Here is an 18,247-nt window from a genome sequence, read left to right as displayed (position 1 = left end):
GTGCCACAAACTTCTCTTCTCCCCAATCCTATTCAATACCTCCTCATTAGTTATGTGATCTATCCACCTTATCTTCAGCATTCTTCTGTAGCACCACATTTCGAAAGCTTCTATTCTCTTCTTGTCCAAACTATTTATCGTCCATGTTTCACTTCCATACATGGCTACACTCCATACAAATACTTTCAGAAATGACTTCCTGACACTTAAATCTATACTTGATGTTAACAAATTTCTCTTCTTCAGAAACGATTTCCTTGCCATTGCCAGTCTACATTTTATATCCTCTCTACTTCGACCATCATCAGTTATTTTACTCCCTAAATAGCAAAACTCCTTTACTACTTTAAGTGTCTCATTTCCTAATCTAATCCCCTCAGCATCACCCGATTTAATTTGACTACATTCCATTATCCTTGTTTTGCTTTTGTTGTTCATCTTATATCCTCCTTTCAAGACACAGTCAGTTCCGTTCAACTGCTCTTCCAAGTCCTTTGCTGTCTGTGACAGAATTACAATGTCATCGGTGAACCTCAGAGTTTTTACTACTTCTCCATGAATTTTAATACCTACTCCGAATTTTTCTTTTGTTTCCTTTACTGCTTGCTCAATATACAGATTGAATAACATCGGGGAGAGGCTACAACCCTGTCTCACTCCTTTCCCAACCACTGCTTCCCTTTCATGCCCCTCGACTCTTATAACTGCCATCTGGTTTCTGTACAAATTGTAAATACCCTTTCGCTCCTTGTATTTTACCCCTGCCACCTTCAGAATTTGAAAGAGAGTATTCCAGTTAACGTTGTCAAAAGCTTTCTCTAAGTCTACAAGTGCTAGAAATGTAGGTTTGCCTTTTCTTAATCTTTCTTCTAAGATAAGTCCTAAGGTTAGTATTGCCTCACGTGTTCCAACATTTCTACGGAATCCAAACTGATCTTCCCCGAGGTCCGCTTCTACCAGTTTTTCCATTCGTCTGTAAAGAATTCGTGTTAGTATTTTGCAGCTGTGACTTATTAAACTGACAGTTCGGTAACTTTCACATCTGTCAACACCTGCTTTCTTTGGGATTGGAATTATTATATTCTTCTTGAAGTCTGTGGGTATTTCGCCTGTCTCATACATCTTGCTCACCAGATGGTAGAGTTTTGTCATGACTGGCTCTCCCAAGGCCATCAGTAGTTCCAATGGAATGTTGTCTACTCCTGGGGTCTTGTTTCAACTCAGGTCTTTCAGTGCTCTGTCAAACTCTTCACGCAGTATCTTATCTCCCATTTCATCTTCATCTACATCCTCTTCCATTTCCATAATATTGTCCTCAAGTACATCGCCCTTGTATAAACCCTCTATATACTCCTTCCACCTTTCTGCCTTCCCTTCTTTGCTTAGAACTGAGTTGCCATCTGAGTTCTTGATATTCTTACAAGTGGTTCTCTTCTCTCCAAAGGTCTCCCTAATTTTCCTGTAGGCAGTATCTATCTTAGCCCTAGTGAGACAAGCCTCTACATCCTTACATTTGTCCTCTAGCCATCCCTGCTTAGCCATTTTGCACTTCCTGTCGATCTTATTTTTGAGACGTTTGTATTCCATTTTGCCTGCTTCATTTACTGCATTTTTATATTTTCTCCTTTCATCAATTAAATTCAATATTTCTTCTGTTACCCAAGGATTTCTATTAGCCCTCGTCTTTTTACCTACTTGATCCTCTGCTGCCTTCACTACTTCATCCCTCAGAGCTACCCATTCTTCTTCTACAGTATTTCTTTCCCGCATTCCTGTCAATTGTTCCCTTATGCTCTCCCTGAAACTCTCTACAACCTCCGGTTCTTTCAGTTTATCCAGGTCCCATCTCCTTAGATTCCCACCTTTTTGCAATTTCTTCAGTTTCAATCTGCAGTTCATAACCAATAGATTGTGGTCAGAATCCACATCTGCCCCTGGAAGTGTCTTACAATTTAAAACCTGGTTCCTAAATCTCTGTCTTACCATTATATAATCTATCTGATGCCTTTTAGTATCTCCAGGATTCTTCCAGGTATACAACCTTCTTTTATGATTCTTGAACCAAGTGTTAGCTATGATTAAGTTATGCTCTGTGCAAAATTCTACAAGGCGGCTTCCTCTTTCATTTCTTCCCCCAATCCAAATTCACCTACTATGTTCCCTTCTCTCCCTTTTCCTACTGACAAATTCCAGTCACCCATGACTATTAAATTTTCGTCTCCCTTCACTACCTGAATAATTTCTTTTATCTCGTCATACATTTCATCAATTTCTTCATCTGCAGAGATAGTTGGCATATAAACTTCTACTAATGTAGTAGGCATGGGCTTTGTGTCTATCTTGGCCACAATAATGCGCTCACTATGCTGTTTGTAGTAGCTAACCAACACTCCTATTTTTTTATTCATTATTAAACCTACTCCTGCATTACCCCTATTTGATTTTGTATTTATAACCCTGTATTCACCTGACCAAAAGTCTTGTTCCTCCTGCCACCAAACTTCACTAATTCCCACTATATCTAACTTTAACCTATCCATTTCCCTTTTTAAATTTTCTAACCTACCTGCCTGATTAAGGGATCTGACATTCCACACTCCAATCCGTAGAATGCCAGTTTTCTTTCTCCTGATAACGACGTCCTCTTGAGTAGTTCCCGCCCGGAGATCCGAATGGGGGACTATTTTTACCTCCGAAATATTTTACCCAAGAGGACGCCATCATCATTTAATCATACAGTAAAGCTGCATGTCCTCGTGAAAAATTACGGCTGTAGTTTCCCCTTGCTTTCAGCCGTTCGCAGTACCAGCACAGCAAGGCCGTTTTGGTTAATGTTACAAGGCCAGATCAGTCAATCATCCAGACTGTTGCCCCTGCAACTACTGAAAAGGCTGCTGCCCCTCTTCAGGAACCACATGTTTGTCTGGCCTCTCAACAGATACCCCTCCGTTGTGGTTGCACCTACGGTACGGCCATCTGTATCGCTGAGGCACGCAAGCCTCCCCACCAACGGCAAGGTCCATGGTTCATGGGAAGGGCTTTGGATGTACAGAAGGCAAAATAAAGTATTATGGGTTATTAATCATTGTTGATGGCTCTACATTGATGCTACAGAAGACGTAAGAGCTGTTGTCTTTGGGTTTGGATGGTGAAGCTGACTAAGAACCACAATAAAATTATTCACCACAAACTATTGGAATTGAATTCTCAATTTTTTTTCCTTCTGTATAAGATTGTTGTTTGAAAGGATTAAATCATTGCCCTACAAATCAAGGTAATTTTTGGAAGGTATTATAAACTGATCCCTGTTCGGAACCTGGGAATGTAGTTTAATATGCTACAGTTAAATAACAAGTAAATAATTAAATAAACTGATATGTTTGGAAAAAAGTTCAGAAAATTGACTTAAACATGTACATGTCATAAATGAAGAAGAACTGGAGCAGTAGATAAATTTGTAGTTAAAATGCCATTTATTTGTAATAATTTTCGTCTCAGAAAAGTAAATGCTCTTATTCATGTGAACAATTTTTTTGAATAACAGCTTCCTTTGTTAATCATATAAAAGATTAAATCTGTCTTTTTATCATTCAAATAAATGTTGACCAACATTGGTTGTATCTGTATGGAAAGGGAAAGTATGAAGAAGTTGGAACAGCAACAGGAAACTGGTGTTAGGAATATAACATAAGGCAAATTTCACATTGATGTAAACTTAAATTTCATTCTTTGTTAACATTCCATTCTTGTTTCTTTGACTTTAGTGTGGATCCTTTGCTTAGTTTTTACTATTTAATTCTTAATTACTCTAATTCCTTCTAGCCATTTGTTTGTGAGATAAAGTTAAATTATTAATTATAAAAGGATGCATTTATATAACTTGCTGCTGCTGCTGCTAACTAATAAGTAATGCGTGTCTGTTAAGACATAATCTTGCAAATTAATTTGAGATAATTCATAGTGAAAAAAACTCCATAGTGCTAGCAGTAATTGTCATTTCAGGGTGAAATAGAAGCAAAAGGTTCATACAGAGACCTACAAAACACTGGCTTGGACTTTGCGAAGTTACTCGTAAAGGAAGAAGCTGCAGGTGATATGGGAAGAACACGAGGTCTGACTGAATTATTTGAAGATTCTGTTCAAGGTCGATCACATGAGGTAAAATAACTTAATCTCACTTGCCTGAAGAGGAATAAATTTAAGGAAGTAGATGAAAACAGCTGCAGCTAATAAGAGCAGAATACAAAAAAGTTAGTTTTTAAATGCATGTTTGAAGTAACTCAGACGCATTTCACAAGTGTGTTTTGGTGTGTGCTCTAGCTTGATGAAGGATTTATTCCAAAAGCTAGAAAGTTCATTCATTCTTTCTTTCATTAATGTTCTTGGCCCATCAAGAAGGAAAACATTTGGGGTATGTGAAACAAGTCAGGTACACATAAATATGAGACAAATATATCATGGATGCATAATCTGTTTACTGTATTAACAAATAACTGTCACTATAGCACTTGATGGTAGTTACATCTATGCCAGTAGGTGCTTAAATTATTAAGTTTTTTGATTTATAAACGTTTGAATTTGTAGTTTGTTTAGCTACAGTTGCATATATTAAGAGTTAGTCTGTTGTGAATAAGTTAAGATACTGCAGTTACAAGAGTGCAGAGTTCTTGTTGTAAGCAAAAATGGTTAACTTTTTCCATTATATCATACACTTGGGTGCTAAGCTGTAGGCATAATTTTTGTGGCTCATTGAAATGAAAATTCATGTAATGTAAAATGTAAACTGCTTTAATTCCATTTTTAAGCATGTAATCTGTGATGCAATGCATGATAAACGTGGCTGTTGCCAAAGAATAGTTGATGAGAGTGGTATGCATAGAGTGTGGGTTGGAATTTCACCTGTGGTTGACTGTAGTGGGAAACCTGACAAGGCTCTTCCTTGGAACTGTAGACCATGCAAGAGACAACAGAATTGCTGAACAGGAAACAGACTAGTGCACTTCAGGCTGAACCAGAACATGCAGAGCTTACAGTAGTGAATAAATTTGACTTGTTACTTGAAGTACAAGAGGAAAAGCCTCATCCAGCTGTGGAATCAGTTCAAAGTAAGAGTAGGAAGAAGTCTTCCTGCTAGGTAGTAACCATTGGAGGGGTGTAGGACAGATGGTACAGGACAAGTTAGGAACAGGGTACCAGGTCATCAATATTGTGAAGCAAAGTGGTAGGCTTTTCCAGGTGACAGACGACATAAGGAATTTGTGCAAACATTTAAGTACAGAGCATCAGGTTATTGTAGTAGGAGGAGTGGGTAGCAGTCTGGCTAAGGACATTAATTACAGCATTAGGGGTGACCTGGATGAAACAGGAGTAGCAACAACACGCACAAATGGGTGTTTTGTGGTGGTCCTGTAGTGCCATGACCAGCCCTGGGTTAACACTGCTGTAAACAATGTTGACACACAGTTAAGCAGGCTGCTGCTGACTTGAGTGAAATCCCATGAGTGTGCAGTGCCTGTTGCTACCACTGGGAGTTGTGGATGTACTAAACACTACCTAAAGCAACATATGAGAGGGCAAGATGGATTGGCTGAGCTTTTTGCAGAAAATGCATGTGGAGCCACAATCTCACAAACAAAGATCTCTCTGGCTGTTTGAGTCTGGGGAGTACCTCTTTTAGGTCAGGATCAGGACTCAGGCACCCTGTTTTGAAAGATGCTTAAGAATGCTCAGAAAAGTAGTTAGCTTATTTCACCAGAATATTAGAGAACTGAGTAATTACATAGAAGAGCTTCTTATCTGTTTGATAAATTTGGAGAGCTCTGATAAGATATGCATCATGTGCTTTGAGAACCACATAACCACAGGGTAGCAAAAATCACATGAGATTTGACTCCAGCAGCTTACTCATGTAGAACTACTGTTGGATTAACAGTTATGTATAGTAATACAGAGCCAAAATTCAAAAACATTGGGAAAGATTTTGTAGTGATCAGCACTCAGAAGTGCATGCTTGTGAATTACTACTGAAAAAAAGTTCACTTTAAATTGTAAATTTATACAGATCCCCACTGGGAAATTTTGAACTGTTCGAGGAATTTGGATTCCTTACTATGCTTGCTATGCTTAACAAACAGGTAAGTCTGGTGACTTCAATATAGATTTTTTAAAGGATTGTGATAGGAAAAATGATCTGGAAACTTACAATTTCTTAGTAAGGAACTTTCTAGCACAGTTGGATAAAGAAAGTAGGATCCTAATTGATGTTTTCTTTCATGAAGCTCAAAGCAAAGAAATAATTGATCATGATGCATTGTTTGTCAGGATAAATAACATAGTGCCTTGCAGTATGGGTGCTCTTCAGTGGAAGTCAGTTAGAATAATTGACTCCAGGACAAATGCTTTTAAGAACAGTTTACAAGAGATGACCTAGAATGAAATTTATAATAAACGAAATGCTAATACGAGGGATTTAAGTATCTTGTGAAAAGAAAATGGAAATGACTGTTGGCAAGAACAGGTAAGAGATCCTACAGTAGCTGCCCGCTACAAAAACTGCTCAATTACTAAGAAAAGTTAAGAAATCAGGGAACATCGACATAATGTCAGAAATAGTTATTCCAACAACAGACATACAGCTGTATGGAATGTACTGATACAAGAGGCAGGACAACAGGCCACAGAACAGAATAAATTGCTATAGCACTGATTGGATGGGCTATAAATGTTGAGGCACAGATGGCAAATACATTTCACAATTATTACTTAAATACAGTAGAAAGCACAGGGACAAGCAGTTAGAGAAAAACCACAGAAGTATTTTTAAAAAGTAATTCTCATACAATTAAAGTAAGTTTCATAATCTTTTCCTCCTGAAATAAAGAAAATTATATTTTCTCTCAAATAAAATTTCATCTGGATTTTATGCTCCTTCCAAGAGAGTACTAATTACTTGTTTCCATATAATAAGCCATGTTATCTGAAATATGAAATGCAACACTAACTTAGGCCTTTTTCCAGAGACAGAAATGTCACTGTAAATCCCTCTATAGGGAAGGTGACAGGAGAAGTATCAGTAACTACTGACCTGTTTCACTGCTGACTTATTCCAAATTTTTTGTGATGGTGACATAACAGAGAACAGAATCTCACCTGACCAACAATAATATCCTCAGTATATAAGTTTGGATTGCAGAAGAGCTGCTCTACAGAGAATGCTATTGACATGTTCACTAACAAAATTTTAGAAGCATTAAATAATAAAATCAGCTGGTATTTTCTGTGACCTGTCAATGGCATTTTACTGTGTGAATCTCAATGTTCTTGCAGATAAGCAGAAGTCTTATGGGAATTGTGGTATAGCCAAACAATGTACAATGTCATGTCTAACAAAAGAATATAGGAGGTTGTACTTACTCATTCAACAATGTAATACAGGGAAATTAATCTGACTGGAGCAAAATCACATGTTCGATTTCCCAAGGCTCAATCTTAGGTCCACCACTGTTCCTCATTTATGTAAATGATCTTCAATGTAATACAGAACAAGCAGAATTAATTCCTTTTACAGATGACACAAATATTGTTATCAATCCAAACATACATACAGAAACAGAAGGGTGAACAGTGTTCTTAGATGTATCATTGACTAGTATTCTACAAATGGTCTCACCCTCAGTTTTAAAAAGACACAATATATTCAGTACTGCACATCCAAGGGAACTATGCCAATGATCAGTGTAACTTATTGTGAGGAAATAATGAATAGGGAGGAAACTTCAAAATTGTTAGGTGCCTGTATTGATGAGAGATAAATTGGAAAAAGCACATTGTGTAAGTGCTAAAACAACTTAGTTCAGCCACATTTGCACTTGGAATAATTGAAAATCTTGGAGACACAAATCAGTAAGTTGACATTTTGCATACTTTCATTCAATATCATGATATGGAATAATATTGTGGGGTAACTCGTATTGAAGAAAGTCTTCGTGGCTCAAAAATATGCTGCAAGAATATTATGTGGTGCTCGCCCTTGATCATCATGTAGATTTCTGTTTGAGTTTGCCACTCTGATTACAGCTTCACAGTAAATTTATTCCCTTGTGAAATTTGTTATAAATAATCCACTCCAGCTCAAAAGAAAGAATGATGTACGTAATTAAAATTTCAGAAGGAAAAATGACATTCGTTACTTCACATTTAGATTGTCTTTAGCACAAAAAGAGGTGTACAATGCTGCAATTAAAATTTTTGACTACACCTAATGAGATCAAATGTCTGACACACAGCAAAGTTAAATATGAAAACAAACTGAAAAAGTTTCTGGTTGACAACTCCTTCTCTCTTCAGAAGACTACCTATTACTGTTATCTTTAATAATAAAAAATTTCAGCATGTTTTCATAATTCAATGTAAAATGACTTGGTCCACATCGTTAAGATGTATTATGCATATGATCTGTGGACCATGAAACTAATTAGCCATATAAATGAGTCAATTAGTAGGAAAGCTGCTACTGTGAAAAAGTTGCTCCCACTTCAGTTTTATTGTGTAGCGGTTATTTCTTGTATTAGGAGTTTAATATTTACTTCATTACAAAGGTATTTTCCAATGAAAATATTTTTACATATGTACTACTAAGTCCTATTAATTTGTTATTTGTCATGCAGCTTTATAACAATAACTGAGGATACAACAGCACTGAGCAATTTACTTTTAATTCATTAGATTAAATTTGGATGGCATAAGCAGAAATAGTACTCACCAGTCCAGTGATTTTGTTGATGGTGTGAGCCGATAGTTTCCATGGATTGCTTATCTTTATACAAATTGACTTGTTTAACATCTGAGATGATTGATAGGATGTATAGAACTGAATGAATAATCTGCTTCAGTTCTACCACATAGCTCATTTTGCCAAGTGAGGTCCACACAATATATGTTAACTTGAAGTGATCACATCATAATTAATACACAAGATACATTGAAATGTTTCCTGCAGTGAAGTGCAGTTGAATTTCATTTTACATTCAGTGAAAAGCTTCTGCAGTGATCACAATGGATAAGTTTAGTCACATTTTATCAGACCATGATCACATGACAAATTCCTCAGTGTTCAGCAAGGAATTGCACTGCTGTGATTGTATAAAATCTAAAGTTGACATTTATCACTGTTATTGTCTTATCAAATGGTTGAGCATACATTAAAGGATTTCTCAATTTTGGTTACAGCAAAGCATGAGGTCAATGGATATAGCAAATTACCCTTTACCTGAGTCTGAAATGAGAACATTGGGTCATTTATCAGCCACTGTATATAATGCCTACTTTTCTGCTGGTGGCAGCTGGCTCCTACGTGTTGTAGTTTTGATAGGATTTATACTCACTCCCATTATAACAAGTGGAGCTGATTATTGGGTTGCATATTGGTGAGTTCCTCAAAATATTTGCAAACGTCATTTGCATTGTGTGCATGACTATTCATATTTTCACAGAATAATGCAGTATTAATTTTTAACCCTTCTTCAAACAGAAATATTAATAAATTCCTGATAGAACATTTTGTTATGATACTCTGTTTCCTACAGTTGTGTGTTTGATGTCCCCTACAGTACTGCAGGTATAAATTTACCATTCTTCGTGAGACAGTATTTTATGTGGGTGATGTAATGCTCCATCAATATCATAAACTGGGTTAATTAAAACATAATCTTCCAATAGAAACATTCACTGACTAATTAGAGGCAAATTCCTTCTTAAAAAAAGAGGAAGAGGTATGTAAATTAAAAACACTGGAGAAGACAGTAAATCAGAAACATTTCTTGGATTTTGTATTGAGCAGATATTTAGCTAGAAAATTTACACCAATAAATTATGTACCAGACACTGTATGGCAGTACTCAGTTTATACGTTTATAATCACCTACAAAGAATGTTAACTTTCCATTAGAATATACACACACCAATGTAACATGAAATGGACATGCAGTTGACTTTGTCAGGCTACAAATAATCCACAATATCTATAAACATTCTGGACCTGTGTATAACTTAATTAAAAATCTAATACTTGCTTAATAAATCAGAGTATAATGATTAATGAAAACAGAGAATTCGACTTGGTGTAAGAATTTAGTGTAAAATATATCACCTAGTGTCCTGATGTCTAACAGTGTAGAATTACATAACTTAAAATTGTATACCATTACTAAATATAACAACTTACCTACATGGTGTGGCAAACAACCTATTTGTGCACAATCTGCTTTTAAAATTGCAAAACTATAGTGGTCATAAGTATTATGTAACAGGGTTCACTGAAATGATGAGAAAAGGACTTCTTCTATAATTTTAGCTTAAGTTAGACTAGGAAACCACTTAAGCACCATGTAATATCCTAATAATTATTGTCTACAAAATTTTTAACATAAAAGGTTTATTCACCATTAATGATTTTCCAACAGGACAAACAATGAGGAGCAGCAATACATTACTAATACTACTATTACTGGAAACAAAACTGGAGCAGTGTCATGGTTAGATACATTCACATGCACTTATATTTATACTGGATTGACAATTGGGACATTGTTGTCAACACTTGGACGTTCATTTTTATTCTTTTGGTTTGCAATCCATGCTTCCATGTGCCTGCATAACAACATGTTTAAGAGTGTCTTAACTGCATCAATGCGTTTCTTCAATGCTAATCCTTCAGGTTGGTTTTACTTATTTTTGCATTATCATAGTCTGTAACAGTTGTAATGCAAAATATATTATTCACACAAAATATATTCTTCCAAGGTTAATAATTAATTTTCTTTACAGGCAGAATAGTGAACAGATTTTCAAAGGACATGGGAATTGTTGATGAGAAGTTGCCAGTTTCTATTATGGAATGCTTTCATGTGAGTGGATTGGTGGTACATTCAAAAAGTAAGCGAAATCTGTTGTTTCAAAACTTATTGTTCAGCTCCAATTTTCAGATCATCCTGGTACTTCTTGGAGTTGTCACCATGGTAGCAGTTGTAAATTATTGGTTGCTAGTTCCTACATGTTTACTTGCAGTTTTTGGTTGTATTATGCGCCAACTCTTCCTTTCAACTGCAGGCAGTTTAAAGAGACTGGAAGCAATTAGTGAGTACATGTCCAGTTTGTTATGCTACTGTGTAAAAACAGAAATATTAGATCTTCAAAATGTCTGACTTTTTGTAATTGCAATTATTAAAACTTTCTCTTGCAGCTCGGAGTCCAATATTCACACATTTAAATGCCTCTATCCAGGGACTCAGCACTATCAGAGCATTTGGTGCACAGACACTTCTTAGCAAAGAGTTTGATAAACATCAGGTAAGAAAGAAGTGTTATTAAATTGTTCACTCATAAAGCAAGAGAGTGATTTAATAAAATTAGTGTGTCAGAAACATTTAGAAGAGAATTTTTATGTTGTCAAAATTAATGAACTACTGACTGTTTATTAACTAAAAATGTCTATTTTAAAAATGTATAGTACTTAGTGTACCAGATGACTGTAGTCTAACCAAGTGGTGACTGACCAATGAGTGACGGAAAAATTCACCACTCTCTCTGTCTCCCACATACACAACAGCATGGGGCCCACATGTACATAGTGATTATAATCAAACTTTCGAACCGCTGGTCAGAATGACATAAAATTATCAGAGAAGGTGGAAACACATGACAAAAGAAAAAAATACTGTGAAAATTGATCAATAGATGGTGCTGTATGTGTCAGAATACATAAATGGTAAACACCTGTCATGTGCACGACCCATTGAAGTTAGTATAAACACACCAGGTACACGGATTTTCCTCCATTCACGTCTGTAACGTTCGACATGTCTCAATGCAGGGTCGCGCTCTGTTTGTAAAGCTATATGACAAGAATGATGACTGTGCACACGTCAGTCTGTAGAAGTTCCGGACACTGAAGAGTTTGAAAAAGTCATTGGTCCAATGACTGCTGTGGGTCTGGAGATGGAGTCTGTGTCAACTAGTGCTTAAAATCAGGTCATCAGAACTATAATGGTAAAGGTCAGAATCCAACAAGTAAAGAGGCAAAATCTGTAATGGGCAATGTAGCTACTCCTGGACTTTAGTGTTAATTATCTTGCAAGTTAATTAGTTTCACATCCACTGAAGTTCATTACTGAAAATTTAGGATGCCAGTCGTCCTACTGAGTGCTGTCACTAAGTCCATAAATACATTCAAGCTAACACATTGCTGAATTTAACTGCAGTAAAAAGTTAGTTACATCTTTTAAGTAACAGATTTCCAGTAAAACTAGTTGTCACTGGGATCAGCACATGAAAAATGCTTTAATTAAAAAATTTAAATGGAGTAAAGTTAGTTAAGGTTTCAAAATATCTGAGCACTTACTGCCTGTATACTAATTAGTAAAGTCCATGGAAATTGAAAAATAAGTAAAATAAAAAAAATTCTGCAGAGCTGCAATAAGAGCAGATGGAAGAGTCAAAGTTGCTCACTTTAAACTTGAGCTCTGGAACTCGACTGTGAATACTCATGTAATTGACAAATACCTGGACTCAGTTTTGCCAAATCTAAAACACCCCAAGTGTACTTCAAACTTGGTCTTGGAACTTGGGTGACAGTATGTGGTGTGAAGGGGACAATGATCTGCAACATGTGCTTTTAACTGCTCCCAGAATGACCTCTTCCACAGGATGGAAAATTCTTCCTGGAATACAAAGAGTGTACATCAGTTAATTTTTCTCTTCTGATACTATTTCCCCAAGAGGGCAATCGTGCACCTGTTATTAAAAAAGCTTACTAATAACAGCTCCTTATTTTCCCTCTAGAGATGGCCAGACTGATTGAGGAGATCGTTGCACAAGCAGGGCAGGCAAGGCTTGTTGGCTCTCTAGTTATCCCATTTATGCCTCAAACCTAGGTGGTGGTGGTATGCGATTGGTATTTATGACATTAGCTATCTACCTTTATTGCAAAACAGCTCCATATTTTGGCATGTCCAGCCAACTGCCATCAGGTGACTGTTCGTTGCCAGACCAGGGTTCTCTCAGGGCCCGCATCAGCAAAAACTCTAGCTGTCAAGCTTAATGGGAAACTGCCGTACCACTTAGTTGCCAGTGCAATTTGCAAAGGCTGTATGAAGCTGGAAGATAGTGGCCATTGTAGCTTCAAGCTGTTCGAGAACAGTCATGAATGCCTTCGTGATTTAGCATAGGCCAAAGTCTCTGGCAAAAGTACATGTAGCTAGAAAAAGTTAGAGGTGAACTGGTCATAACAGTGGCATGAAACTACACTAATTAACTCACACTGCACTACTGATGACAAAATGACTATTAAAATAAAATCATTGGCTTTAGACATTGATCACACTTGGCTACTTCTGTGCCTCCACACCATGAAACAGTTCGCTGTGCCTGCATGTCATGAAACAATTTGGCTAAATAGCATGTCTATCAACTTAGAAACCAAACTGATGTTTAGTTACAGACAATAAATTGCAGAACTGTGTGTTCTGAAGGTAAAAAAGAAAATTGTGTGTTAACTTGTGTTTTACTACAGAGGAACAGAGCTTACAGAAAATTCAGATGGGTGCATAAACCAGAAAATTATTGTCCCCCCCCCTCCACACACACACACACACACACACACACACACACACACACACACACACACACACACACACACACACACACACACACACACACCTACCTGTGGTTAAGGAAGGAGATAGAAATAGAATATTTATAAAAGTGCAGTGATGACTGAATAAAAGAAAATTCCATCATAAAATCATTGGGAATTTAGTGTAAATTTCCAAGAAATTGAAAAGGATTATTTATCCACATTTCGTTAAATTTCCAAACAAGAAATTAAATTTCTATTTGCTTTTCTGCCTGTGTTTTGGCTTAAATGTCTCCCTAATGTTCATATACATGATTGATATTTACATTACGTTCTTCTGTTGCTCTACAGCTCATTGTGGACCTTGGATCCTCAAATTTTTCTGGAAGGTACTCAGATTACATGCTAATTCTTTGATTCATGTGTCCCATTGTCTTTACCTGCTCTTTGATACCATTTACCCACCTGGTTTTCACTCAGGTGCTCTTTTTGATCTTTGGGATTTCCAGTTAGTATTTTCTTTGGCAATCTGAATCAACCATCCACCTCAAATGCCTAGCCCATCTCAGTCTCATTGGCTTTACAATTTTTACAATAGCCGGCTCTACATGTTGCAGAAAGCTCATTGTTATACTGTCTCCTCCTCCACCTCCTTCCCTTGCAACAAGGGCCTATTACTCTCTGGAGTACCTTACTCTCAAAGGCAATCAGCATATTAGTATCCCTTACTAGTGGCAAAGTTTCTGAAGCATATGTGAGCATTAGAATTGTATTTTGAAGATAGTTGTTTTGTTACAATAAAACATGTTCTATTGGCTGCCAATAGCCACTGTTTAATTTAGCATGATGTATCATTGTGAATTTGAAAAGTGGAATCTACTGTAATCTAAAATTAGAGTAATTGGTTTTGGCATGTTTCTCACTTGTGTTCTACCATAAGGCTAATACTTCAACTATTCTGTGATAAATCACCCTGGCCAACAGGTTGGCTTCTATTATCACATGTTCCAATTTTATATTTAAAAGAACACATGCCACCACATCTCCTTAGCGCACAACACTGTGTATATCCAGTGACTTGGATAATACTCCTTGAACACTAATTATCTCACATTGCTGATATTTGCATTACTAGGACAGGCATATTTTCTTTATCTAACATATGGTGCAATAAACTTAAACCTCAACCTTTGCTTTTTGTGGGCATTGCTCTACCTGAGCTACCCAGAAAACACTCATCGACCTCACAGCTTTCCTTTTCCAATAATCATCTATTGCATTAAAAATTCCCAAAGCACTTTAGCCTATCTTGCTAGACTAAAGGTACTGGAAAAAGGTATTCGTAGAAAATGTTTCATGGCCTAGGGGTTAATTTCATCTTCACTGATAAGCCTGTTTCACTATCAAAAGTTTGATTAATGAGTAGCCTGACACCAAAACCCCCGTGCATTAATTTTTCAGCTGCTTCTGTTCTTAAAGACCAAAGTTTCCATTGCTTTTCAGTTTTAATTAAGATGATTAAAAACACCAAAATTACTGAACTAGTAATCAAGGAATAGTTTCTCTGTTTCCAGGACCTGAATACAACTGCGTTCTATATGTTCCTGTCAACTAGCAGAGCCTTTGCTTATTGGCTTGATGTGGGATGCTTGGCCTACATAGCAGTTGTCACCTTCAGCTTCCTGCTTTACGGTGAAGGTAAGCGCCACATTTCTATGATATCAATGAATTATGGTATAAACTAGGATTAGGATATAATGGCAATACTGTACTATATTATGGAACTAAACAGACTGCTATGTTTGATTATATCGTTTAGTATTATAGGCTTATTTCGTGTGATTGCCACCTTCAGATTATCTGTGAAAAGTACATAGTTTGGTACAATATCTGCTTCATTCTATTTATTTCTGTCATCCAATACTATGCCATCATGTAATCACCGAAAGATTTCCATACAGAATATATGTGCCACAAATGTCAGACTTAAAGCATGCATGTCAATAACTCATGAATATAATCATAGATCAAACCCTTACTTCAACAAATAGCATGAACTCATGTTAGTCACTTGTCAAAACTATATACAGCATACTATCAAACAAGAATAATATTAATTACAAAACAGAGCATCACTAAATCTGTAACACATCCTCAAGCTAACTTAATCATAATCTCTAATATTATAGAATATAGTTCATAACATCCTGTCTTCACAGTTCCTAAAAACTATTATATTACTCCTAGCAGAGCAATGCATTGCAGATAATTCACATACATCACTCAGAACAATAGCGCATTACAATGGAACTGATTTTTCAAACATCCTACAGTATTCACAGTCCTTTTCTCTGCAATCATTCTCATCTAGTTAACTTTCCCTAAAAGTAGTACAGGTAAACATCTGACATTGTTTGCAATAATAAATCTAATAGTTTCATATCATTATTTTCCATTCACTAGGACTTCAGATATTTGGATATATGAGTTTTAGTGTTGTAGGGCTGCTGAATCCAATGATGCACACTATACCACATGTAATAAACACTATTTTATTACTCGGAAGCACACAAGTACAGTTAGATACATTCTTGATCTCTGTCCACATGTGTAAACTTTTGCACATGGCCACAGACTGCTGCAAAGAGCTTGGCAAAACAGATATTACACAAGACTTTGTCGATAGTTGCCACATTAGGCACTCCCCCCCCCCCCCCCCCCCCTCCTCCTCACCGAGCAAGAGTGTGGAGCACAAAACATAAATATTGGGGTATACATGTAAATGGAATAACCATGGAGGGAAAGGGTGTTTAAACTGAAACCATACCATACCAAACCATACCACACCTTAAATCACATTACATTAGTAATAAAGTCCTTCAGCCAGTGAGGGGAGGAGGGGGGAGGGAGGGGAGGGGGGAGGGCGGATGATCCTGCCTGACCAGGTGAATGCTCGTACAGCAGTTGAGTGATCCGGGGAGGGAACTGTGGTTTGTGAGGAGTCGGGGTAGTGGACCTGAATGCCTGTTGCAGTACGTAGTACTTTTACCATTGATGGGTCAGTAACAGGCAAGGGGACAGACTGGAGAAGGTGAATGTGGGTTAAGTTGTCATTGAGACAGCTGGCTCGTTCATAGAAGATACACACATTATCCTGCTGCATAACAAAAACACTTTATATCCGTAAATAAAACCTGTGCTGATATTCACTACCCCTCCCGTGTACGGGTTGACAGAATCTCCACGAGTCATCGGCATCAACATCACCCGTACCAAGGCTGGCCCCTGATACGGCGCTGAATCCTAACAGGGGGGAGGTGGGGAGCTGCCTGTATGAGGGGAGAGTCATCACACGCATCACTCTGTATGGGAATGTCGCACACACCTGTAGCACTGTCACACGACTGGGAGTGGGTAATGTCACAAGTACAGGAATGGGCGTCACTCATCTGTGGACTGTCGGTAGTTGCCTCATGTGAGGCGGGTGCAGCAGGGGGTCAGTGCTGAGTGGGTGGGGTATCGAGCAGTTCTCCCAGGGACCATGCCGGTTTGAGGTGTGCCATTAATGAGCACTTCGAACGTGTTGGTACGCTGCGATATGTCTTTGTGCAGACCCAAGTATAGAGGTCTGAGTGCGTCGGACAGTGTCATCGCGCACCGCGACATGAGTGTACGACACGAAGTCCATATGCATAAATACGGGAGGGGGCGAATGTGGTCGAGGTGGAAGCCTGCGAATGTTAGCGATTAACTCCTTAACATGCCCGACGAATGTCGAGTCACAGATTTGATCTGGAGGGAGTGAAGGCTCGACTAGCTCTGCTGGGAGTGTGAGGGGTTCTCCATACAGTGCTTCTCCCAGGGATGCGCCAAGGTCCTCTTTGCATGCAGCCCGAATGCCTAACGTTACCCATGGTAAGGCATCGGCCCACTCACCTCCATGGCACATCAGGGAAGCTTTAAGAATTCGGTGCCAGAATTCGACAAGCCCATTGCTCTGGGGGTGGAATGCCGTAATCCTAAATCATTTCACCCCACACAGTTCACAAAGCTGTTGGAAGAGGGCAGACTCAAACTGGCGGCCCTGGTCAATGGTGATAGAAACCAGGCAGCCGAAGTGTGAGATCCACATTAATAAAAGGGCTCGGGCCACTATGTCTGCTGTGATAGTAGTGAGAGGAATTACCTCTACCCAGTGGGTAAACCAGCCAATGGTGGACAGTATGTAATGGAAGGGGCCCAAGGGGGTTAAGGGCCCAACAATATTGATGTGTATGTGCTGGAATCTTCTTTTTGCCACATCAAATGTACCCATGGGGGGAAGGGGGGCTGTGCATGGCATCCTACTTTTGTGCACTGACAAGCCACACACGCTCACACCCAACTGCGACATTGTTTTATCACCCCAAGCCAAACAAAACATTCACATATCAGATGTGTGGTGGTGCGAATGCGAGGGTGTGCCAAGTTGTGGAGACTATTAAAAATGTCCCGGCGGAGAGGTGCCATAATAACCGGATGTGTGTGTCCTGTTGAAATGCCACACCAGATGGGTGATGAAAACCCAGAAAGCGTCCGTAACGCTAGTTGGAGTCCCGTTTTAACATCAGAGGGCAA

General features: G+C 38.0%; 1 protein-coding gene across 1 annotated transcript in view; it reads left to right on the top strand.

Annotated features, from left to right (window-relative positions):
• Window positions 1-18,247, top strand: part of LOC126456512 (ATP-binding cassette subfamily C member 4-like) — a 108,439-nt gene that overhangs the window by 22,890 nt on the left and 67,302 nt on the right. The window contains exons 12-18 of the mRNA XM_050092262.1: window positions 4,003-4,158; window positions 9,229-9,425; window positions 10,461-10,714; window positions 10,825-10,904; window positions 10,983-11,133; window positions 11,240-11,346; window positions 15,205-15,328. Coding sequence (XP_049948219.1) covers window positions 4,003-4,158; window positions 9,229-9,425; window positions 10,461-10,714; window positions 10,825-10,904; window positions 10,983-11,133; window positions 11,240-11,346; window positions 15,205-15,328 — 1,069 coding nt within the window. The remainder of the gene's footprint in view (window positions 1-4,002; window positions 4,159-9,228; window positions 9,426-10,460; window positions 10,715-10,824; window positions 10,905-10,982; window positions 11,134-11,239; window positions 11,347-15,204; window positions 15,329-18,247) is intronic.

This window comes from Schistocerca serialis, chromosome 2 (assembly GCF_023864345.2).
Source record: "Schistocerca serialis cubense isolate TAMUIC-IGC-003099 chromosome 2, iqSchSeri2.2, whole genome shotgun sequence".
NCBI lineage: Eukaryota > Metazoa > Arthropoda > Insecta > Orthoptera > Acrididae > Schistocerca > Schistocerca serialis.
Note: the sequence above shows the minus strand (reverse complement) of the source record. Positions and strands in the feature narration are given on the sequence as shown.